Here is a 25,697-nt window from a genome sequence, read left to right as displayed (position 1 = left end):
TTGACCTCTGATAAGTAAACACCAAAGAAGAGAGGCCCAAGAACTTTATTGTTGTAAATGCACTGACAGTGCAACACTTCATAAGGTGGGATTTCATTAATGGCAAGATGAATACAGTATGTATTTTATAAACATTTAAAAATAAAGTTATATGAAGATGATTGCCAGATTTATAGAATAAGTGGAAGACCAACAAACAGCATAAAACTATGAACTGTTATCAAGTCAAGCTTTGCCTTATATTCCTACATTTCAAGTAATCAATTTAAATTGTATACTTTATTACTCTGAGGAAGTTGCCTAACCAGAAAGCACATCTGGGATGCACCTGAAAAAAGGCAGTTGTGCCTTGTGGGTAAGAAATCCCAACACTTAGTTTTATCAGATAGCAATAATTCAGTGCTAAAGTTTCAGATAAAAATAGTACAATGTTAGGAGTGCAAAATCATATTGCTTCCATTGAAATAACCTTTATCTTATTAAGGTTACTTTTCATTTTTTATTATTAGAATAACTACTTCTTAATGGAAGTTGTGCTCAAATGTTTGAATTTTAAAGTTGCCTTTATAGTGTAACACAGTTTATTTGTCACAAGCCTCACAGGATTAAAACATGCATACTTTTGTAACCAAATGTATCTAGGTATTTCCAGTCTTCTTCAGCTGAATAACTCCACTTCCACACATTTTTTCTCGTCTTATAAAAAAAATTACTGCATTTTTAGTTGATTGTCTTATAGGTTCATAGATAAGTATTAGGCTAGTTACCCTTGTCGGCACTTTTAATCCTAGCCAATTTCTCTTTTTGTACTCAAATTAACTTACCTCAATTAGTTAGAGATTGGCCTTACCCACCCCGTGGTCTATAATTGCATATTACCCATAATGAGAATACATGGAATTATATCATAAATAATGTGAGGGACCCATGCATGTGGTAAAGCATTTAACAGCTGCCTCTGTCAATGAGTAATATAGGGGATAGTCCTGGGGTAAATTTTCTGTTTCCCAACTATATATTTAATTTGCATGTGAATATGGACAGGGATGAACTTTGTTTTATGTGGATGGGGAGTCTTTTCCAGAGCAGCAGCATCCTCTGTAAGATATGCTTGTCCCATAAACCATTTTGTAGATGTTGAGGAAGAGGTTTAGATCCCTAGACTGAACATTTCTTATGCCATTTGATTTGCTGATGTGCAGTAAATGCATAAGTAACAGTCGGAGTATGCCTAGTATGCCAGACACAGGTCACCTCTTAGTCTTTAGGATACTGAGTAGGATAATGACTTTCAGTTGTTCCATGTAGGACATGTTTAGGCCTTGTAGCCACATATCTCTGTGGGGGCTCCAGTTCTTACATGTATCTGGACAGATACATGTCAAAGACAGCATTATATTCAATGATTGGTCTAATGAGGGCTACGTAAAGGGGGAAAATTATATACCTAGATGTAGACAAAATCCCTTTGTTTTTAAGCTATGTAATACAGAAGGACTTTTTTACAAAAATGTATCCTGTAGCACTGATTTTGCTCTATCTTGTAGTAGCTTCCTCCTTTTGTTGTAGAGTTTGTTTATGGCTGGGGTCCACCAGACTGGACGCTTGCCTTTGGTACAAAGAGTCTTTGTTTTGCTTGGGATTGCCTTATCCATGCAGTCCTGCAGGTGTTGGTAGAAGGCATTTGTAAGTGATTCAGCGGCTTGAGTACTGTTTTCCGCCGGCTCGGGGCCTTAAAGGAGACCACACTAGTCTTTAGAAGTGTGAAGTCGGCTTTTGAGAAGTTCTTTACTGTGGTCTTTTTATTTCAGGTGGGGTGGGATGAGGACCTCCAGCGAGATTAGTTTGTGGTCTGATCTCACCAGTGAGGGGTACACCTCCGGTGTTGAACATTGTGCTCCCATGTTCGTGATGATGAGATCAAGTATGTTATCTCCTCTTGTGGGGATGGTGACTAGTTGTTCCATGGCATTTGAGTTTATGAATTCCAGGAACTTTTGGGCTAGGGTGTTTGGGCTTGAGTAGTGTTCCCAGTCTATATTAGGGTAATTGAAGTCACCTAGTATGATGGTGTTTGGTGATACATTTATCCCTCTAGTGTTTTCAGGAAGGCCATGTGAGGTTCCTGAGTTTGTGAGGGTGGCCTGTAACATGCTACAATTTGCAGAGCAGTCTTGCCTATGGTTAATTGCACCTGGATGGTCTCCGATGCATCGTGCGTTGCCACCAGTCTTGAGGTGTGGGTGTCCTTGATGAATATGGATACCCTCCTTTCTTGGTATTGTCCAGATTTTGGGGCCGGAACGCATGATATGAGGTAAAACCTGATAGCGCTGGGGTGCTCTCAGGAGCCTTGAACCAGGTTTCTGTCACAGCACAGACATCGATGTTCTCCATACTGAGAAGGGCCTCGAGTGCGTGCATTTTGAGATTTAGACTTCTGGCATTGAGCAGCATTACCCTTAGTTTTTTCCTTTTTGTGTTCTAGGGTGGTAGGTTTAGAATTTGAGCCTTGCCTAAAAAGGCACTATGGGGTGGCAAGAGCCTTTGCCAATATCCGGAATCCCAGGGTGACAGGTGCAAGCCGTCCCTTGCGAAGCAGCGTGGCTTGTCCAGCATGTCATCCCAGGCAGACAGACACTGGATCCCCTTTGAATGACACCAGTGTTTAAGCCAATTGTTAAAGCTGATCATCTTATCTCTGTATTGTGGCATCATTCTTGGTGAAGGTAGGATACTGCTCAAGGTCAGGGTCATACCTGTCTGGGCTACATAATCAGAGAGCTCCTCAATGTCTCTTTTCATGTAGTCCAAGGAGGTGCGTCTCAAGTCGTTTACACCAGCGTGGACAATGACTGAATCATATTTGTACCTGCTGTTGAGAGACCTGAGTGCTTGCGTTATGTGGCGGATTCTAGCGCCCGACAGGCAGCTTACTGTGACCTTCTCCTTACTCAGTCTGGTGGCGGGGCGTCAGTGTGTCTGACTATGGAGTCACCAATGACTAGTGTGTCTGGCATTGTGTTTGGCCTTAAGGGCTGTGACTGTTTGACACTCTGACTGTGAGGTCTATGTGTTGCAGGTGTTGTGTTCTGAGGTGGTGGTTGTTTGGGTGTCTGCTTTGGTGGCCTCTGCTGTTTTGGTAGATTTTGATCAGAGCCTCCGAGTATCTTTGTGTGTTTATGTGTATGATTTGAGGTTGTAATGGTAATATGTGAGACTGGGTCTATAGTGTGTGTGGTAACCTTCTCCTCCTGACTGGTCTTGCCAGTCCTATGTTGAGAGCTCAGCCTCCAGTTTGGCCGTATAGTTGCATCTCTCGCATGTATTTGTGTTTTGTGGGAGGAGGAGAGGGTTGTCTGTGTACATGAGGCAATTGTAACATTGCCTTAATATTCCCAGGTTCACCAGCTGAGCAGGAGAGGACACTAGCAACTGATCCCTCGACATGCTAGAAGGAATAGACAAAAAAAACTTTAAAAAAGATTCTGGGGGACGTGGGTGACCGAGAAATGGGGGGTTGCCTTTTTGGGGTACTATCTATGACAAGAGTGCCATATCAAGGTAATAAGTACTGTAGGAGCAAGTGCTACGTTTAACAGATAGAGAATAGTCTACTTGGAGTCAAGTAGAGATGATCTTTTTAATTATAGGATACGCTGATTAGATCAGTAGTATAGTTCGAGGAAGGTAGTTTTAAGGGAAAATTTGAAGAGTGGACTTTAGGTAGCCGAATAGTTTAAACCTGCTTAACCGGCGCTGCCCTAGTGTGCAACAGTAGCAACTCCGCTAAATCGGGCTAAATCGGGCTAAAAGCGTGCTTTATAGCAGGGGGCTGGAAAAGACAGGAAATGACACAAATTGGCCAACAAACCACAAGTCACTGCCCTAAACCACTCCTCCGAGGACAAATGAAGGAGTTATGGAAATGACCCCTAGTGGCCAATAAAACTACAGTTTCAAGTCAGTAACCACCTCTCCGGGGGGCAGAGAAGCTGCTCAATGTTAGTCACTGCCACTGATAAACACAGAGACCCTCCTTCAGCCCAAGCAAAATGGCCTCACATAAACTTTCAAACAGTTCAGGAACAGCAAGCCTGTAACTGAACTTTTTAACTCTCAGAAAAGTGGGAAAAAGCAAGATTTTTTGTTTTTGTTTTTACAGAGATAGCAGAGGTTCACAAGTAATATCAAGTTATAACAGTGCAGTAAATGACCCCACACAAGAGTGCTAGGTCAAGGACAGAAAATATGCAAGTTTTAAGAAAAAAAACGATTTAAAATTAAGTGCAAACAGGAAATTCAGCAAACAGCTTTTGGTTGTGCTCTAAATACAGCTACTAATACAGAAATCAAGTTTAACAAGCCAGAAAATGCTCAAGCTAGGCAGCTATGCAGAAAAACTTAGCAAATAAACAGAGAAAAAATACTTAAAATCTCAAAAGTGGCTCCTTCTTCTCTCAGCGTTTTTCCTCTTGGAGGGTGCTTCACCAACAGCCAACAAGCCTGAAAAGACGCTCAAACCACGAGGCAACTAGGTTTTAAGAGAGGAAGATGAAGGAGTTATGGAAATGACCCCTAGTGGCCAATAAAACTACAGTTTCAAGTCAGTAACCACCTCTCCGGGGCAGGGAAGCTGCTCAATGTTAGTCACTGCCACTGATAAACACAGAGACCCTCCTTCAGCCCAAGCAAAAATGGCCTCACAGAAACTTTCAAACAGTTCAGGAACAGCAAGCCTGTAACTGAACTTTTTTAACTCTCAGAAAAGTGGGAAAAAAGCAAGATTTTTTTTGTTTTGTTTTTACAGAGATAGCAGAGGTTCACAAGTAATATCAAGTTATAACAGTGCAGTAAATGACCCCACACAAGAGTGCTAGGTCAAGGACAGAAAATATGCAAGTTTTAAGAAAAAAACGATTTAAAATTAAGTGCAAACAGGAAATTCAGCAAACAGCTTTTGGTTGTGCTCTAAATACAGCTACTAATACAGAAATCAAGTTTAACAAGCCAGAAAATGCTCAAGCTAGGCAGCTATGCAGAAAAACTTAGCAAATAAACAGAGAATGATAATAAAGTTTACTTTGACTTTGACTTATTGCAGTTATAAAATGGACAGCTCTGTTTTATATACATTAATGTGAAAATTAACTAGTTTTGCTTAACAGAATCTTTTACATGCTATTGTATTCTGACATCGTCATGTCACCAAAGGTTACACATACTTTTGGGATAATGAAAAACATACTTCCTGAAGTCTAAATAAGACTGCTGATACTGCATTCATAATTCTGTCCAAAGAAATTGGTATTTTTAAAATTATGCATCAAAACAACAGAAACTGCTTAACTTCTGAGCCACAAATTCATTAAATGTACACATGTATGTCTGACAGTCACATATCAATATTTATAAAATGCAGTTTTGCAGTTGCTGTTTGGAGAGTTTTGCTCAGTGTGCAAAATCACCTTTTGTAGGTTTATAGGTATATGCTAGATTATTCACCTGGATCTTAAGAAGTGTAGCTTTACATTTCTATGCTAGTTTTTTAGCCATTATATTGTGCATGCAAATTACCCAAATGTGGGCTGAACAATGATGTGTTGGGACATTTACACATTTCAATCTAGAGGTGAATTCCAGTTACCCATCCATTTATCCAAATTATGTTGATTAGAATAATTGAAACTCTTTGCTTTATGTAGAGTGGAAGGTTCCATTGGAGCGGTATTCTCTGAGATAAAAATCTATTCCACCACATTGTTTATTTTGCAAAAGAGATTGAGATTGCTTGAATAGGCGTTTATGATATCAGTGGATTTGTGGATATTTAATAGGTATGCCAGGATAGGGTCTGTTGTAACTCTGTATATGAGCAGAGTTAAATCATAATAGCCCATATGATGCTGAGAAGAGGGACTAGATGGTTTGCATAGTTTTTTATGATTTAAGCCTTTGACTGTTTTCTAAGAAATTGTCATGGTCATTGCAGTTGTGACAAGTGTTTGGACAGGCACACACCAAAGGGCATGATACTCAATGATCAGCCTATTGAGTGCCGAGTACATTGGAATGATTACATCCCTGGATCTGGACACGACACCTTTACATATAAGCTGTGCAATGAAAAATGACATCCTTACAACAGTGGATATGTGGTGATCATGGGACAGTTCGTTGTTGACACAGATTCCCAGTTCTCTAACTGTGAGACTGGTTTTCCTGGATGTGTTGTCAATGTGATAGTTATGAACTATATGATTACACACTTTTTTAAATTTAGTTTTTGTTCATGGCTTTTACATCTGCCATTTATTTGGGATAAGCACTCTTGCAGGATCTTGGTGGTGGTGCTGCAGTAGCGTTGTTGCCTCACAGTAAGACGTTGTCCTGTTCGATTCTCAGCTAAAGCGTCTTCTCTGTGGAGACATGCGTGAATGGGCGTACCTTCGTTGAAGGTTGTGCATCAGGGTTGGCAACTCGGCATGTAAAAATCTACTGCCAATCATTAGCGGACCTGACTTCCGCTGTGGCGACCCCTAACCGGGAAAAGCCGAAAGACACAACAACTCTTGCAGGACCTTGGTATCACCTGGGGAGTTTATGATGGCACCAGGTTTGTAATCTTCTACAAACATGGTCACCCAGAAACCCTTAACATTGGCTTTGACCTCTGATAAGTAAACACCAAAGAAGAGAGGCCCAAGAACTTTATTGTTGTAAATGCACTGACAGTGCAACACTTCATAAGGTGGGATTTCATTAATGGCAAGATGAATACAGTATGTATTTTATAAACATTTAAAAATAAAGTTATATGAAGATGATTGCCAGATTTATAGAATAAGTGGAAGACCAACAAACAGCATAAAACTATGAACTGTTATCAAGTCAAGCTTTGCCTTATATTCCTACATTTCAAGTAATCAATTTAAATTTTATACTTTATTACTCTGAGGAAGTTGCCTAACCAGAAAGCACATCTGGGATGCACCTGAAAAAAGACAGTTGTGCCTTGTGGGTAAGAAATCCCAACACTTAGTTTTATCAGATAGCAATAATTCAGTGCTAAAGTTTCAGATAAAAATAGTACAATGTTAGGAGTGCAAAATCATATTGCTTCCATTGAAATAACCTTTATCTTATTAAGGTTACTTTTCATTTTTTATTATTAGAATAACTACTTCTTATTGGAAGTTGTGCTCAAATGTTTGAATTTTAAAGTTGCCTTTATAGTGTAACACAGTTTATTTGTCACAAGCCTCACAGGATTAAAACATGCATACTTTTGTAACCAAATGTATCTAGGTATTTCCAGTCTTCTTCAGCTGAATAACTCCACTTCCACACATTTTTTCTCGTCTTATAAAAAAAATTACTGCATTTTTAGTTGATTGTCTTATAGGTTCATAGATAAGTATTAGGCTAGTTACCCTTGTCGGCACTTTTAATCCTAGCCAATTTCTCTTTTTGTACTCAAATTAACTTACCTCAATTAGTTAGAGATTGGCCTTACCCACCCCGTGGTCTATAATTGCATATTACCCATAATGAGAATACATGGAATTATATCATAAATAATGTGAGGGGACCCATGCATGTGGTAAAGCATTTAACAGCTGCCTCTGTCAATGAGTAATATAGGGGATAGTCCTGGGGTAAATTTTCTGTTTCCCAACTATATATTTAATTTGCATGTGAATATGGACAGGGATGAACTTTGTTTTATGTGGATGGGGAGTCTTTTCCAGAGCAGCAGCATCCTCTGTAAGATATGCTTGTCCCATAAACCATTTTGTAGATGTTGAGGAAGAGGTTTAGATCCCTAGACTGAACATTTCTTATGCCATTTGATTTGCTGATGTGCAGTAAATGCATAAGTAACAGTCGGAGTATGCCTAGTATGCCAGACACAGGTCACCTCTTAGTCTTTAGGATACTGAGTAGGATAATGACTTTCAGTTGTTCCATGTAGGACATGTTTAGGCCTTGTAGCCACATATCTCTGTGGGGGCTCCAGTTCTTACATGTATCTGGACAGATACATGTCAAAGACAGCATTATATTCAATGATTGGTCTAATGAGGGCTACATAAAGGGGGAAAATTATATACCTAGATGTAGACAAAATCCCTTTGTTTTTAAGCTATGAAATACAGAAGGACTTTTTTACAAAAATGTATCCTGTAGCACTGGAAGCATGTGGAAAACATTACATATATACCTTTTTATCTCTGTGACACAGAGTCCAGACTTCAATCCAGACAGCAAGGGATGAGTTGTTTGCTCCATATCAATGATGGATGCTGGAAAACGTATTCCATTTACTTCAGGGAGGTGGCCACCTATGGGCTTACATCACTTGTTGAAGATAATGATATGCCCTGGAAATGCCCACTGTATGGCAAACTCCAAAGCACTCCCTGGGAATGCACAAGGAGCAATGTAAGGGCAAACATAGAAACCCCTCACTCTCGATAGGTGTGATGACATCACCCACGGTGCTTGATTCTTATCCTGAATGGAACAGTGGGCAGAGAACAAATAGTCAATGGTGCAACTGAAGTAAAACTTAATGGTCATACGTGGACTGGGAAAAAAAGATTCTGTGCCCACTAAATTGCAAAGGTTTTCATTACTAGCCTTCAGCTCAGTTATATATCTGTCAGGGAAACACAGGACCTGTTCTGTTCTAAAAAAAGGCTACATTTGGGGAAACTTTCCACTGCCATCAATCAAAATGAGATCTACAACAACTATCTACTTTTAATGAGGTACTTTTGTGTATAAGGAAAGTATGGAAGTCACAGGAACAGTATTTAATAATGTTGCTTTATTTATTACTTGATTCAAGTTTATTGCCAATTTCAAGTTGTTCACTCAGAGTAAAGGCAGAACCAATAATTGTGAAGAAGAAGCTGTTCTGAATCTGTCTGATCATGTGTTTATGATGTAATCATTGCTTGATAAGGACATAGGTTTGTCAGTGCATGGAACATATTTTCTACATAGGTAGTCAATAATATTTAATAATGCCCATTTTATAAAGGTATAAAATATATTTAATTATGCCAGCTACCACATGATAAGTCTGAGATGATACCGTTTAAGTTTTCTACTTTTCATTTATTTATTTTTCTCTGAGACTGAATCTTATTTAAATATAGTTGGTGCTCTTCAGATATCTCTTTAGTAATGCAGTTTTACCTGTCGTGGGGGGTACTCTAATTTGGCCAATAAGGTCACTCCTTCTTGAGCAAATAGTACCATTGTCTATGAGTAAAATAGGGAATTACCTACTTTCTGTCACAGTGGATCCATCGTAAATAAATCCAATGTATCTGTGTACCACTCCACTTTATACCTTTGTCTCAAGCAACATCTGAATGTCATACCTTTTATTACCTTCATCTATCCTGTTCCTCTCTGTAAAGTCTCTGTAATGCTATCCATGTGTGCTACATATCTCTCATACAGCAGTAGAATGCATCTGTGGCTCATATACGTAAATACTTTTGTTGTCATTTGCTGTCACTTTCTGACGGACTTGAATGCACAAGTATATTGGATTCCTATAAATAAAACTGTCCCTAATTCAGTGACTGCTCCTCAAGAATCACATAAACCTTAGATTACCTGTGCTATTCAAGGACATTTGTTACCTAGTTCTACAGTCCTTTAGCAGTGAAGTCTGCTGCATTATTACATACACAGCCACAGCAATCTGAACAGATCTTGGTATTCTGTTTATTTCCTGCTTAAATATTGACAAAAAGGCATTTTTACTTACCATAATCCAACTAGCCCCACCTGAATTGGAGCATTTAACAATGGCATCCTCTGTAAATGAAAAAAAAAACAAGATTAGAGAAAAGCATTTTTGTAAAGTAACTCATATAAACTTGGCATTTAATTACAACTTCTCTGTCTCGTCTCACATAACTGCTGGAGTTTTATTTATTTTAGTTTTAGTTTTAGATTTAGATTTGTTAACCAAGTAATTGCACTAGTCCAAAGACCCTGTCCTGGCAGAAACTAAGCCTAGAGTTCAAACAATGAAAACTAAACAGTATACAGAAAAGTTCAGTCAGACAAAGCAGTATATGTGAATTTTACAATAGGATACTGAGCAGTAATCTCAATTAACAACACAGTCGATGATGAAATGTGACTAGCTATAAAATATGAGATATAAGTTCTCTGCTGGAAGCAGAGATAGGGTATTGTATAATGAAAGAAACCTGTGGAGAGTTAATAGGCTGCTGAAGTGATGGCCTAGATGGACAGTATTTTAAATAATGCAAAAATTAAGAATAAATAATAGAAATGAATGAAGGTGCAGGAACAAGTGGTAAATTAGAAAGAAGAGTAAGGAATCTAGAGGAAGTACAGATGGTTTCCTAAGTATTGTAAATACTGTGTTTCATTGATGTAGTCACTGACAATGTTTTTAAAATAGCTTCACATGTGCATTTCTTCCCTGATTTAATTCTCTTATTGTAAAATCACTTGTATATTTTGTGAACACTGAGCTCTCTACTTTCCACTTTTTCTCGCCTTTCTTTCCCCCTTCCTCCCATTTATCCCCAAACCAATGCATTCAAAGTGTCGCTTCCTCTCTTGTCCGTAGTAAAAAGAGAGAAAAGAAGGAAGTAAATGAAGGAAGGAATTAGTGGTGTCCATTGTGTGACAGGGGCTATCTTGAGGTTTAGTGATGCTGAGATTTTATAATGGTCATCCACTGAGTGCCAACCAGAAAAGCTATAATTCCATGGTTATCCTTGAACTTGTAGTGACATTAATACAGATTCTGTGAATGCCTTTGTTTACATTTGCAGGCTTTCTAATCCATGATCACCATGTGAGGGTAATCATGTATGGAACTTAACCTTGCCCCACTCCCCAACCACCACTACCCAAACAGAGAGCTACATGGCTGTCGTACTCTGGGCTTGACAGAAAGCTGAGTCACCCATCATACAAATGCGTGTTTTGTCTTTGTAGTACAAGGCAAGGTGACACTCAAATGGATTTAATAGCCTATTACACAAGTAAAACCAATTCAGTTTCCATATAAAAACCGAAATAAATGGGACATTTTACTAGGAAATGAAACAAGCTCACAAAGGATATGACTGAATTAAAAAAAAATAAAATAATAGATAAAAATAAGTTAAAGTTAACCTGCTCCCATGGTATATCTTGATAAAGCCCTATATGTGGCCAAGTTGACCCGGATTTAATTACTGGCTAAGATGGCTGATGGAGTGGCAGGGAGAGAGATGGCATACACATTCCAAGTAAGAGGGTGTTTGTTGACACTCCCTTAGGGGATGGCATGCTCCAAAACAGAGGAGTTACCCTTGGATGAATCAGCAAGCATAGGAGGTGGGGCAGGGAAATGGGAATATCATCTAAAAAGGAAAAAAAACAGACTGAGCCCCTGGGACTTCCTTAGGATCCATGACGAGCCCCAGTGATTCAAGAGTAAGTACAGGGGAGTAGGAAACAATTTGGTAGACCCAGTGGGAACATGGGGCACTGGCTTGTCCAGTGAAAATTATGTCCCAAGGGGACCAAAATAAGATACATAAAAGTCAATGAAGAAGTATCTGTCTTAGTCGCAGGTTATTCTAGCTATACGATATCCTTTGCAATAAAAAAGAACATAGTTGTCAGTCATGGATAATTGAATCTTATTCTGTTCTATTTTAAACTTCTTTTTAACTGTTGGGAATGCTGAGACATGGAGTGTCTAGGACTGATAATTTATGAATTTTACACAGAATGCAGGAGATACTGAAATATAGCTGCCCTCTGCATTATGGTATGCGAAGGTAGGTCTGTCTAAGGCATAACTTTGTAAGGTCACACTCTTTCAAGATGGACGAGATGCTCTTTTTTCCACTTTGCTGTTAGTTAGATATACGTTTGCCCTTCAAATAGATATAGGTGATACTTTGGGCCAACAGTGATTTAGCTTTTTTATCTTTATTCTTTTTTATCTTCCATCTTGTTGCACACATAAACACAAATCATGTGTCACTGTTGTAATAATGCCAGCCAACAATTATATAATACTATTTAAATCCTTAAATTTATTTACCAATTCTTTCAAAGAATACAGTTACATATAGTTTCCCTTGCTGATTATAATTTTTGATTTTTTTTTCCATGGGCAGCCACTGCATTCTCCATGTCTCTGTCAACTACCCAGCTGAACTAATTAGATATATGCTCTGTAATATGTCAGTATTAGTGGTCAGAAATATCATAATAGAGTCACCAACCTTTCTGTTCTAATATATTGCCATCTGTTGTCATTACTAAGGAATGAGACTCTCTAATCTCCCACAACATGATTACCTTAATTTCTCATTTATGTCTTAGCTAGTTTGTCACCCATCTAATTAGCTATGGCTTTACTGTCATAACTTCTGAAACTCATATTTTTTGACACAGAACCAAATTACCCACTAAAATCAGAGTAAATGGGAAACATAACCTAAACTTAATTCCTAATTGCCTGGCCAAAAATACAAAAGAACACCAAAATACTTTTTCAGTTAGCCCTGGTCTCCTACTTGGTCAGTAACTCTGGTTTTCCAACTGCTATGGTATCTGAAATTTTTCCAGTTGGTCTTTATCACAAGTCTTATGTGGAAAAGCTGAAATCCCTGTCACTGTATTCTGTCTCATAAACAGCATAGAATGATTTCCTCACTACTGTAGACATGTGAGAGTCAAAGGCTAGATTACTATATATATGCGTCCCTAAAACCCTGACTACTGGGTCATCTCTAAGGGGTGTTTTGTCAATATGATAGTTACCAGGGGTGGATGACTTCGTGAAGGATACTGTTATGCATTTCCTGGCATTTAATGATAGTCCATGGCTCTGAAACCAGTTGTTTGACTCTGTCAGTCCTTCCTGAAGAACATTTGTGTCAGTGTGGGATTCAATGACAGCTCCTAATTTGCAATCATCTGCAAATTTAGTCAGCCAGTGACCATTGACACTGGCCTTGACTTCAGAGAAGAAAATGCCAAAAAGGAGTGTTCCAAGGACCGATCCCTGAGGGACTCCACTTATGACTGGCCTCTTTCTAGAGATGGACTCCCAGTTTTAACTTCCTGGGTCCTGTGTGTGAGCCAATTGGCTATCCACTGGGTGAAGTACAGGTTTGTACCTAACCTCTTCAGTTTGTCAACAATGCCCAAGTAGTTTGATGTGTCAATTGCCTTGGCCAGGTCAAGGCAGGATGTGTGAACCCTTTTGCCCTCATCCATTGCTTTGGTGACCTTCTCAAAGAAGTCCACCAGGTTGAGTATGTATGATCTACTCTTGATGAAACCGTCAGTATTGGGTCCAGTTTCTGGAGGTTTACTATATCATTATTGATCATTTGCATGCTAATTCTTTCCATGGCTTTGCATATAAGACTAGTGAGACTTATGGGTCTGTAGTTTCCAGGGTCTGTAGATGGCCCTCACCTTTGTGCAGAGGGATGACTGTTGCTGTTATCCATTCATGAGGCATGACACCTGTTGGTGGCTACAGTTAAATAGTAATTCCAGAGGGCCTGATAGGTCATGTTTCATGCTATTTAGAAGGCACCGTGGGATATTGTCTGGGCTCACTGATGCAGTGTTCTTGGGCTTAGAGAGAAAAGTAAGGATCTGCTCCCTAGTTATAGCAGGGGGAGTTTGATGGTATTTCCTGAGTGACAGTTGAGGGGGGGAGAGAGGAGTAAATTTGGAGCTGAATTTGTCAGCCAGTAGGTGTGCTATATCTTCTAGCTCTGTATAGGTGACTTAATTTACAATAAGCTCTGCACACAACTGAGTAATGCCTTTGAGATTGCAGACACAGCTAAAGAATGTCTTGTGGTTGTGCTTGGCTTGGGAGGCCAAATTTACCTCAAATTTGGTTTTGGTAGACATTATTTGCCCTCTGAGTTGTTTGTTTAGTTTGAAGAGAGTACTTTATCCTGCTGGGTGCTGCACCTCCTAATTTTAGCCATGATTTTCTTCCTTCTGTTATACAGCCTATTTATTTTGTGATTCCACCAGGGTGGCTTGTTTTTTGAGTTAGTTCTGTACTTCTTCCTAGTGGGTATAGCTGCCTCTATGCAGCTATTAACATGCTTGTATAGGGTTTATTTGAACAGTTCTGCATAGGCAGCTATGTTTTCAGGGTTTATGTGGGCTTAAAATTTTGCCAGTTTATCACTTAATAGCAGCAAGTTTGCCTTGGAGTATTTTCTGAATACTTAAGGGTTAGCTAGGGGTCCAGGTTTTACTTTTACTCCAAAGGAGACTATTTTGTGGTTTGACCTCACCAGGGAAAACATTACACTAGGGGGTGTACAGCACTCTCCCATATTAGTAAGAACCAGAACCATTATGATTGTACCCCTGTTTGGTGTACTGACAATCTGGTCCATGTAGTTTTGGTTACAAAATCCAGAAATCTCAGTGCATGTACGATTGGTATCGTATAGCATTCCCAGTTAATAGTGGGGTAATTAAAGTCGCCCATGAATATGGTATTGGGTTGGATGGTGAGTATTTCCAGTAAGTTTAAATACATGGTATGGGTTTCCTGGGTCATAGAGGGGGACATATAGCTTGCAAGGAAGTGGTATTGGATTTTGCCTATGGAGTATCTCAAGTGCATTGTGCTGCTTGACCAGCCTTGAGGTTTACTTATTTTTATGTAAGTGGAGACACCTCTGCCTTTAGTCCCTGTCTGTGTAGTAGCTGGTCTAAATGTGTGGAAGGCATTAAAACCTTGCAATGTCAGTATGCGCTCTGCGGCTTTAAACCATGTCTCACTGACCACACAGACATCAGCGTTCTCTAGGGAGAAGAGAGCTTCTAGCGAGTGGACTTTGACTTCTTTTTCAGAGATGTGTCAAATTCTTAAGTCATACCCTAATTTGCTACAGACCATTTTATTTATAGTTGCATAAGGTCTTTTTAACCACACAAGTATTTTAACACATATTTAATATCTTCACCATACATGTGTTTCTTCTTGTCTAAACTCACCCTTTAACCTTTTTTGTCACTCAGACTTTTGCATGACTTAAGACTGGTCATATTTCTCAGTCATATGATTTTGCTTTACGAATGGTTCCTTCATTTTTCTTTCACCAGTTTTACTACCAGGCTTTTCAAGTGCAACTCTGTCGCCTACTCAGAGATCACACTCTGAACTTCTAACCACCTTTAGAATTTATTTGAGGGTGTGAAAATTAGCTCTAGTTGATTGCCACTGCTGACATGGCACTCCAACCCCATGTGCAAAAATGAGAGAAAAGGATTGTGGCTGGATGGATGGATGGTCTTCTAATTCTGAAGTTCTGAATATTGTTAGATATTAGACTATATATAAGAATGTACTCTGAGTCAAATTCTGTTCTACATGGGATGGGATTTAATGAAGCTTTTCTGGGGTAGCCTCAGCATTTTAAGTAGCATTTGCTCTAATATCCCCCTATGTACTGTTCTCTCTTCTACCCTGCTGTTCAGATGTGTCTTTTCAGGAGATTTTTGGGAAGACTAAGCCATTCTAGTAATTAGACACTTCTTGTTCTGTTTTGTATTTTATAGTTTATTGTCATTGCATATTGCAGATATTTTCAGCTTGTGGAAATTATTATAAACTAAAATGGAATAATAGAACACACTTACCTTCATGAAAGCCTTTTTCTCTAGTGCATCCATGATCACTGGTGGGATAGCTGTTTAAAAAAAAATAATTTAAATCTGCTTTGACAGTATTCTGCCAGATACATACACTTGATAGACATGTCAAAAACTTGCACTCCATTTTGAGCTGGAGCCTGCAGTAATTAAAATAAATAATAAGGGTTAGACAATTAAGTACAGGTCTGCATCTGCTAAAATAATAAAAACATCACATCCTTTAGAAGAGGAAAGTGGAATGCTTTTTTTTCATTCTTTGAAATTACATTTTCCTTGTTTCTCATTGGTAACTATGCTAATGAGGATGATTTCATGGCAGCAGCTATCTGCAGTCACTATGGGGCATTAGCATTTGGGGGTGAAGTATAATTATAAATGGGGCAGATGTGTCATTCATGATGGCTTGTTGACCATCTGCTCTTCTTGTATCAACCTACTCATATATCTTCATTTAGACATATAGTATTTTCAATCTAAAATTCATCACTGAGTACCCAGTCCCTAAAGGACAGGTTATGGTTGCATGCAAAGCACTGTGATCATCATAAGTACCCTACTTCCAGAATTGAGATATGTATAAGAACTTAGAAGAAGGTATTAAAGTCAATTTCGGTTTGCCTTCAGCTTCACTAGATTTTATGACTGAGAAGATACAATAAATGATCTAGCTGAGTAAAATACTTGTTAGAGCACTATTACTTCATCTTACTAAAACTCACCTTTATATAAAGTGGTATGAAGAAGATTTCTAAAAAGGCTTCAGTAACGCAGTCAAAATCGAAAAAGTAATATGTTAACAGTGCTCTTTCTTTTATTCTTGTTGACACATCTTTGTGAAATGTGAATTGGATAATGGCAAACCTGTAACCAGATTCCCTTCTGTCTGTAAAATGCTTGAGTACGGCTATGCTACTTTCGACGACATAAAACTGTGAATACACTGTCACACAGGCAGTCACATTTCCAATTTTCTAACAACTAAAATAAGTTACAAAGTGACACATAACCATACCTGGGTCAGCAGATATTTGGCATCCTATGCAGTTCCACCACCTCAACTCAAAGTTGAAAAGTAAGCCAAAAAAAAAAAAAACTTCTAGAGTCTGAAACTGTAGAATATTGCATTCAACAAAAGTGCACTTCAGCACTTTAGCTGTGACCACATAATTAGCATCAGCATTCATCTGTAAAGCTGTATTATCCTCACACCTTTAAAAATGCAATGCTGATAGTGGCCTCCTATACCAGCTCATGGTGATCATGCCCCCTAGCAGCTTGTATGGGGGCAGCTGCCTCCTTCCCCTCATTTCAGTTACACTCTGGTATGGCATTAGCAGGGCCTAATTTCCTACTGATTCTTAAAAATAAATCTTTTTTTCAGAGCATGCTACACTGGGGGTAGTATAGAGAATTGCAGTACAGAACGTTTCTCTTTGCTGCCTTTTGTGGGTAAAATCCAAAATTGTCTCATTTATTTACTCAGAAAAAGTGATATGTGAATATTTTAAAACAGGTTATTAAATGCAATATTATTTCTACAGCATGTCTGACTCATGTTTTTCCTTTATCTTCGTATTTTCTCTGTAGTGCTTATTGAGCATTTTACTCCAGCAATAATGACATCATCACTTCAAAAAATTAATAAAGGAAAACTTTGTTCAAGTCTGATGTTGTGTCACAGAAATGCAAACAACACTGGGAGTGCCCATATTTATTTTAATTAAACAAGTATGATGCATTAGGCAAAAGTAAATCTTGTCTGTAGGGAATTGGGAGTACTAATCTGATAAATCATTCATTCATTCATACCTATCCATCCTTTGTTGACTGGGATATTCCCAGTAGGTCCAATGGCTTCAGAGTCAGAGATTGATGGACTAAAACCCAATAAAAGTTCAATACAAGTTCACAGCCTGCACCATCTCCATCTGTACTATAGAAAACTGGGCTGACTTTCTGAGATGACTTTCAAATGCACAAACAGAAGTTTACTTCAGTCTAGGCAGCCAGAATATTAAAGCATGCATATGGAATGGACGGAGATATCAAAACATGGTTTTCTGTTAATCTGTGAAAAGTTATTGTACCAGTGTACAAATCTGTGTACGGTTACCTACATATGGTGACTGTTGCACATCGAGCAAGTGGTGCATACAGTTACTCTGCATTTATTGCCTTTTTATTCAGCTCAGTTCTAAATAAAGTAAGTAGTGCTTACATTCCTAAAACATTTTGTCATATGGTAAAGACATTCTGTATAAGTATGACCATATCAACCATATGTTTGCTATATAAATAAAAAGGCCCCTTCCCTATCCATACAATTTCAAGTCCACCATTCAACACCCATAATGCCAAAGAAGGAGCTCACTTGAAGAGGCTGGCAGCTTGTAAACTGCCCATACTCAAACTGGAAATCAACAGTGTGGGCAGTCTCATGAAGATCAAGTTAGTCACAAGCCCGGTTCCAGTTAATTAGGAAATTAATTATCTGGAAACCTACTCTGGATCAGTAATGACTAGGCACCCTTCACTGATGTAAGTGCCTCACCACACCATAAGGCATATTCCTATTAGTTCTACTGTACCACTGATTACTTTCATTCTGCAGTTAAGATAATACATTCAGATGAAGTTTGCCCTTCAGTGCAAAGCTTTGAGTATCAGCATGGAATCAGTAATCATTTTAAAGAAAGCAGGGCAAATTCCTTTCATTTCTACAGCACCACTGTATAATCTCCTTTTCAATTTAAGATAAAACATTCAAATGTACATTGCACTTCAGTCCATACTGTGGATATCAGCTTAGAATCCATAATTATCATTTAACAAGGACACCATATACATCTTAGAATGCAGTACAGTGAAGGATAGGACAGAGTAAACCTTTTTTCTTTCTTGAAGATACAGATACTTCAGAATTCTTGCGACACAGCCACTTCTAAAAAGAGCAAAGAAAATTGTCCATTCATATTACTGACCTCCTCTATATAAAATCCATTCTACTCATTGGTAAAACAAGTCCCTGCCAAATACTGACTGCACCACAAATAAGTTAATATTCATATTCAGAATATCTTCACTGTCACAAATGTGCATTCTGCCTTTCCACTTAGTGAAAAATATAAACTAGTCCCCAAAAATAAAATATAAAACATTATTAAATAACATTTTTGTTTATCACACACGCCTTATATACACTAGTGTATTAGAGTAATTTGACATTGTTTATATCATTGTTTACAACTATTTATTTGCACTGGGAAAGCCACCCTTCAAATAGATCTTTTATATAACTTAGCCCAAGGCTATAATACAGATGATTATGATTCAGTTTTTGATCATAACCAGTTAGTTATGTGTTTGAAAAATGAAGTACAAGAAATTCACCTCAGCAGCTAAGCTCAAGTGATGAATTTCTTGGAATGCATTTCAAGAACATGCATAATAGAGTTATAAATGTAGACCCATTCAAAAATCTTTGTAACTTATGGGAGTTTTAGCTATCTCAGTACATTATCACCTTAAAAAGGGTAGAAGAAGAAAGTGTCTAACAGAGTTAGAAGCTGTAGCACACTTCATGCTGCTATAAAATGAAGGTTTAAAGTGAAATGCACCTCTAAATGATCAGCAACTTTTGAAGCTGTTACACGTTAACCTGCAGTGGTTATGCATTCTGCAGCTGTCTGCTTGTTAGCATGAAATGTTTCAGGTTTCAAAGCTGTGCAAAGTTTTCTAATGCAGTTTTGTGTTTGCTGTCATCTGTGTCACAGCAGATGTCACCTCACTAACAACAATGAGGTTGATATCATGTGAAAGAATCTCATTATTAACAACATATTTTTTTTCTTGATTTCAGAGTGTAAGTGGCATACTGCACCTATTTAAAAATACTTTGCTACTTGTTATGCACAGAATCCTGAAAAAAAACACATTTTAAGAGCTGTGTTCCATGGCAAAACATTCTAACAATCGACAATCACTGTACTTATTACTAGCAAACACAGGTAATAATGACAGTAAGGTAAGAAACACATCAAGTGGGAAGAATACAGACAGAATCAAGATTTATAAGGTGTGGAGGAAACTTAAGTGCATGAAATGGTTAATTAAAGGAAATGTCAAAAGTAAGAGTTGTAACAAAGAAAATAAATATTAAAGTATAACATGGTAAAAAGTTTTAGCAAGGTACATATCTACTTCCTGGTTTGCAGTGGAGCAGAATAAGAGGATAAATGTACTAATCTGGAAGCTGAGGTGGGGAGAGATTTAATATGCAGATGGAGTTACAGCTAGAATAAATATATTGAAGTAGGTGCAGGTAGTCAGGAGGTACTGTTTGTGTGAGGTACAGAAAGTGAGGCTAGACAAACTCTGAGATTCAGAAAGTTTTTGGGGTACAGTAGCAGATTTTGTGAGATGAGTGACCATGAGTTGGATGGAGATAATTCAAAGACAAACTGAGTAAAATTGCAGAAAGCCAAAAACATACTGTAGCCTGTATAATATGCAAATGGCAGTATAACATACCTCCCAACCATACTGAATTACTCGTTTTTTACCGAGTTTTAGGATCCAAATAATGGGGTGCCACGATTCCCGAGTGGCACCCCTTCATTTCTGATTTTTTTTTTGTTTTTTTTATTTTTCGCACTTCGTGAGCTGACATCATCATGTGTATGATGATGTCAGCTCCATTAGGGCTACCAGCCTGTCGGAATTGAGCTCAAGGGGCTCACATTTCCGGCTGAGGCTCACCTGGCTATTCAAATGCTTTATTTCTGTCTTTGCAAGCAGGAACGGTAAATGGAATTTAGAAGGCTCTTTATTTGGGGCTGTATTTCTGAAAAGCTTTGCAAGAGTATTTGGGGCTATTTTATAGCTGGCTGGGCAATGCAAGTGAAAAGATTATATTCACTGGCTGTACACGGACTGGAAGTAAATGTTTTATTGTATTTCTCAAATGATGCTTTGCGAGTGTATTTGGGGCTGAATTTCTGAAATGGAAAGGCTTGTTTATTTTATTTCTGTTTGGAGAGTGTGTGTGTGTGTGTGTGTGTGTGTGTGTGTGTGTGTGTGTGTGTGTGTGTGTGTGTTTGACACTCTGAATAAGATAAACTACATAATGGAGAATGAGTGAGTGTTGGACGATGGCCAGTGTGTCAATAAGTGATTGCAGAGGGTTTGTTTTTACTTTATCCCCAGAAATCACTCTCACTTTTGTAGATTATTAGCCGTTAATGCTGCATCATATTATGTAGTACCATTTTAGGTAGCTTCCGTTTTCCACAGTGTTTGCAGAAACTTTAAAGGTTAGGAAATAGAAACATGCTTTTTTCATTAGAATACTGGACATTTGGTCAAGTCCTCCTCCTCATACCTGTGCTCGAATCTAGTCAGTGTGCTACAAAATGACAAACTTGATAACTGTAGTCAGAATAATATTTATTTGTCAACACTTCAAGAAAGAAAGAACCAAACACAATGTTTTGTGTAGTTTATTTATTGAGTACTGATGCACTCGTGAAAGAAGATGGCAATTTTAATTTCCTGTGCTATGTTTTATGTACTTACAAATATCAGTATCACGACTTATTTTCCAGAGCTATGCTGTGGTTCACATTATTTGTTTATCTGACTGGTGTTGAACTGATCCACAAAAGGACCACTGCAGCACACAGTCCATCCAACTTTATGTATTTATTTAATTTATTTAAATTGCCTTGCTTGTTGATGGAATGCATAGTGTAGGGTGGTAGACAGACCAGGCAATAGCCCCTTGCCTCCCTATTTGTTTTAATTGTGAGATGCAAGGTCAATAATTAAATCACTTGTTAATTTGAATGCCATGTTTAGAGGAGATGAATAGATTTGGACCAAGTACGGATTTCCATTTCCTGCATCCAACGATTCTTATTGTTTTGCGCTAGGAGGTGCTGAATTAATAAATTGCAATTGTAAAAGTGAGGTACTGTTCAAAAAGGGGGTGGGGGTATGTGTTTGATGCAAAATGAGCGTGTGTGTGTGTGTGTGTGTGTGTGTGTGTGTGTGTGTGTGTGTGTGTGTGTGTGTGTGTGTGAATGCCCCCATTTTAATATATCTGGTGGCTAGAGGTACTCAGGCTCAAACCCTGTAGCTTGAGTACAGGGTAAAAAGAGCCTAAAGTCCCTAGCCACCACCACTTGTAAATTTGTGCCTCATTTTTGATCTGTTCCTCATAAAATCTGTGGTTTTCAGGACTTTTGTGACCAATCACTGCAGGATTGAATTCATTAAATAATGACAGGCATTTGAATTTCAGACTTCATATTATTCCGAATATAAACAGTAACACAAAATATTTTATTCTATCAATTTTCTAAGTTTATAAGATCAGTATTTGAAATGTGCCCCTAGTTTGGGGCTGTATTCCACGGTGGTATGGCGGTAGCATTGTTACCTCACAGCAAGAGGTTCTCCCGTTCGATTCTCGGCTTGGCTTGGGAGTGCCTTCTATGTGGAGTCTGCATGTCCTCCCCGCGGTTGGGTAGCGTTCGAAAGACACGCGTGCGTAAATGGGTGTGCCTTCGTTGAAGGTTGGGCGTCGAGCTGGCACCTCGGCATTTCGTAAAAATCTACTGCCAATCATTTAGTGGACCGGGGTTCCACTGTGGCAACCCCTTACTGGGAAAAAGCTGAAAGTCAAACAACATTCCCCCATTATTGGCTTTGTCCAAGTTTTTTGTGCTAAGAGTTGAGAGCTATGGTGAGACGTGAGAACAGAATTTGTATTCCCCCATTATTGGCTTTGTCCAGGTTTTTTTGTGCTAAGAGCTTGAGAGCTATGGTGAAAGGTGAGAACTGAATTCACTAAATGATAGCCATTTAAGTAGTCTTCCTGTCTTTCAGGAAACTGCTGATTTGGCATAGTGGTATGTTGCTCTGACTGTAATGCACAGGGTTTTAGGTTCAAGACTTGCCAGTGAAATGCATGGTGGTAACACAACATTTTATTCTAGCAACTTTCCACAATTATACAAGCAATGTTAAAAATGTGTCCCTGGTTTTTGGCCTTTTGCCCCCCCCCCCCTAAAAAAAAACTGAAATTAAAAAAAAATGCAAGAAGCTGTGCAAGATGCCTATGGCTTACACTACTGTCATTCTATTTATAGTGTGGGTGTGGAAGTAAACTTTTATGATGGAAATGTTCTGAATTGGGCATTTCTTTCATTGGTTCATGCATTTTGTTTCATTGCCTACAGCCTATTGGAAAAAATGTTCAAACAATAAATATAAAATGTGCTCTGTCTAACAAGTGTGTTATATTATACAAGGAATATCATTTAATAAAGTCAGGAAGGTGTATCAAATAACACATGCATGTTTCATGTTTTGTGTGCAAGGGGCCAATGATTTGAAAACAGCCCAAAGGTAATCTTTATCCACTACTAGCCAGATGCATTTTCTTTGGATGTGGTGTGTGGGTTTCAATACTGTTTCAATGAATGTGAGTTTCAAGGGCAGAGAAGTTTTAATGCCAAGTCTATTTTCATTGTGAGACAGTGTTGCTTTGTTTAGCAGATGTCTATTGGTGTTTGTGCATTGGGCTGTAAAATGTAAAAATAAAATCCAAATAATCATTGTAGAAATAAAGCAGTATGCACGCATTAGTGTTTATGGTAAATGGGGCGAAATAGCCAGGTAATGGGAAATTGGAATGGCTGCAGTGGGACTCTGGTGCCATATTTTGGTTGTCTGTTCTTCAGTTTGCATTTGAAATTTGGTATCCCACAATCCCATTGGAGTGGGTGGGATTACATAATTATGCATGCAAATTTTATGTTAATCAGCATAGAGATTTGTACCTATTTTTCATGGGCCTTGTCCAGATTTTTGATGTTTCCAGGTTGAGAGGTATGCAGTATAATAATATGAAAACGAGCACTGTTATTATAATGAAGGCAATGGCAGATGCAAATGAAGGTAAACAATATGGCAAAACGACTGAGAAACATATATATTTTGCATGGAGACATGCTACCACCAGGGCTGTTGATCACAGTAAAATCTTGGAGTTGTGGGACAAAAAACAGTAAACATACATGGAGTTGCTACTACATATCCTAAGCTACAATAAAAGAGTAGAAACACTGGCCCTTTATGGATTATCATATACACTGCTGTGGGGATATCTAGCCCCTACCCTCTATCCCATTAGGGACAAATTAGTCATGGATATGAACCACCACAAATCAAATAGTCTCACTACTACCAGGATCAGGGACCTAATTTTCACCAGAAAATAAAACACAGTGGAGAAATAAATTCATTACACAATGCCTTCCCCACTCCTGGAATAGACTCCCACTGTAAATCAATAGTATGATACATTAACTTCCTTCCAATGGGAAACTGAAGATTGGGTGGGTATTCATAAAGTCAGCCTATTTTGGCTGGCCTAGGTTTCCTTGAAAAAGGAGGTATGGTCTATACGTGGGTACTGGTAAAGCATAAAAAGTCACAAGATGTAGTTGCCTTGTATTTCCTATGACTCCTGTGGAAGTAGTTTGTATACATTGGGGATTTTGATTTAAATGAGCATTACTGATGAATGAGGATTCTGGCTGACTAATTTTCAGATATTGTGATACGGTTTATGTTTCTAGTAATCTGATTTGAAAAACATGTTTTATGATGATTTGGTTAATCTTAGTCCTTTTTTCTAACTGTCCTAAATATATGGTTTGTTGGTGGTAAAACAAGAGATTGGGCTAGTTGGAGTTAGAACACTTGCTTATCACAGTTCAAATTTTAGATTTTATTTTTAAAGTATCTGTTTTGAAAGTTAAAGTGTGTTTTAAAAGACTAGAATATGGATAATGGTAAATAATACTCAGGTATGATTTTTGCAGGTTGGTAAAGTGGATTAGCATGGTGACTGTAGTTTACATTTATAAATAAGCTACTTTATGAGTTATAAATAAGCTAATTCAGTATTGCTAAAGACATCCTCCCGGATTCATGAAGCTCGGCGCAAGTACGGCGGTAGGCTTGCGCCGACAGTGCGGCGTGAAGATGGCGCAGTAGTGCCAATTGCATATTAATGAAGGTGCGCTGCCGACACAGCCACATGCACAGGAAAGGAGCACGATTGCATAGGGCATGTCAAAGTGCCGCACAGAGGCGTGGAAATGGCAGCTGTCGATGTGCAACCTAAAATGCTTGCATATAACAAGTTGCAAGATAGTAATCACATCTGTCAGTTTCCGTTGATACTGAAACATATGCAAAGCATGCAAGAAAGTACCTGCGAACACAAAGTGAAGAAGGAAACACAAATGCACGGTAGGGAATAACGGGTCCCTATCCCACGAACAAATGACATGGAAGACCATGTGGCCATAGTCCAACGCAGTGTAGATAGCCATACCAAGTGGAAGTGTAACGCATCATATGTTAGCGAGCAAACAAAACATAACAAAATATACAAGAAATGTAGATATCTAACGACCGTATGTCCGAAACATATCCCACAAGGCATGTAATAGTCACATTCAAAAGGTATGTCTGTATTTCACATACCAAATGTGATAGGAAATAGAATAAGCATGTAAACGAAACAAAAGGAGCATATAAACAGCTACAACAATAAGGACACATGTAGGCCGAAAGGAACAGTATTATCCATACCGTCCACTAGGATTATCACCTGTCCCACTTTGCAAGTGACAGTCCCTCTTTGGGCAGTTGTGTCCTGACAAAAACTTGTAAAAATGGCAAATGTCCTGAGATTATAGGACAAAATTATTCCCTATACATTTTGTAATAGTTGCATTAAACAGGTTTTCTGTATCTAAATTACATAAATGTTATAAGAAACAGAATAAGCAACTAAAATGCTACAAGAATAAGCATTTATATAGGCAAGAATCTTACGTTCTATCCTGTGTACTGACTGTGGGTATGTGCCGGCCTGTAAAATGCGATGTTTGTACCAAAAATGT

At 38.4% G+C, this 25,697-nt stretch overlaps 1 protein-coding gene across 1 annotated transcript in view; it reads right to left on the bottom strand.

Annotated features, from left to right (window-relative positions):
- The window catches only part of SFXN3 (sideroflexin 3), a 600,282-nt gene that overhangs the window by 120,487 nt on the left and 454,098 nt on the right, over positions 1–25,697 (bottom strand). Inside the window, exons 8-9 of the mRNA XM_044056492.1 lie at positions 15,700–15,749; positions 9,791–9,840 (exon numbers count right to left, since the gene is read on the bottom strand). Coding sequence (XP_043912427.1) covers positions 9,791–9,840; positions 15,700–15,749 — 100 coding nt within the window. The remainder of the gene's footprint in view (positions 1–9,790; positions 9,841–15,699; positions 15,750–25,697) is intronic.

This window comes from Protopterus annectens, chromosome 14.part0 (genome assembly GCF_019279795.1).
Source record: "Protopterus annectens isolate FY-2018-M chromosome 14.part0, PAN1.0, whole genome shotgun sequence".
NCBI lineage: Eukaryota > Metazoa > Chordata > Ceratodontiformes > Protopteridae > Protopterus > Protopterus annectens.
This window is presented reverse-complemented; position numbering and strand designations above follow the sequence as displayed.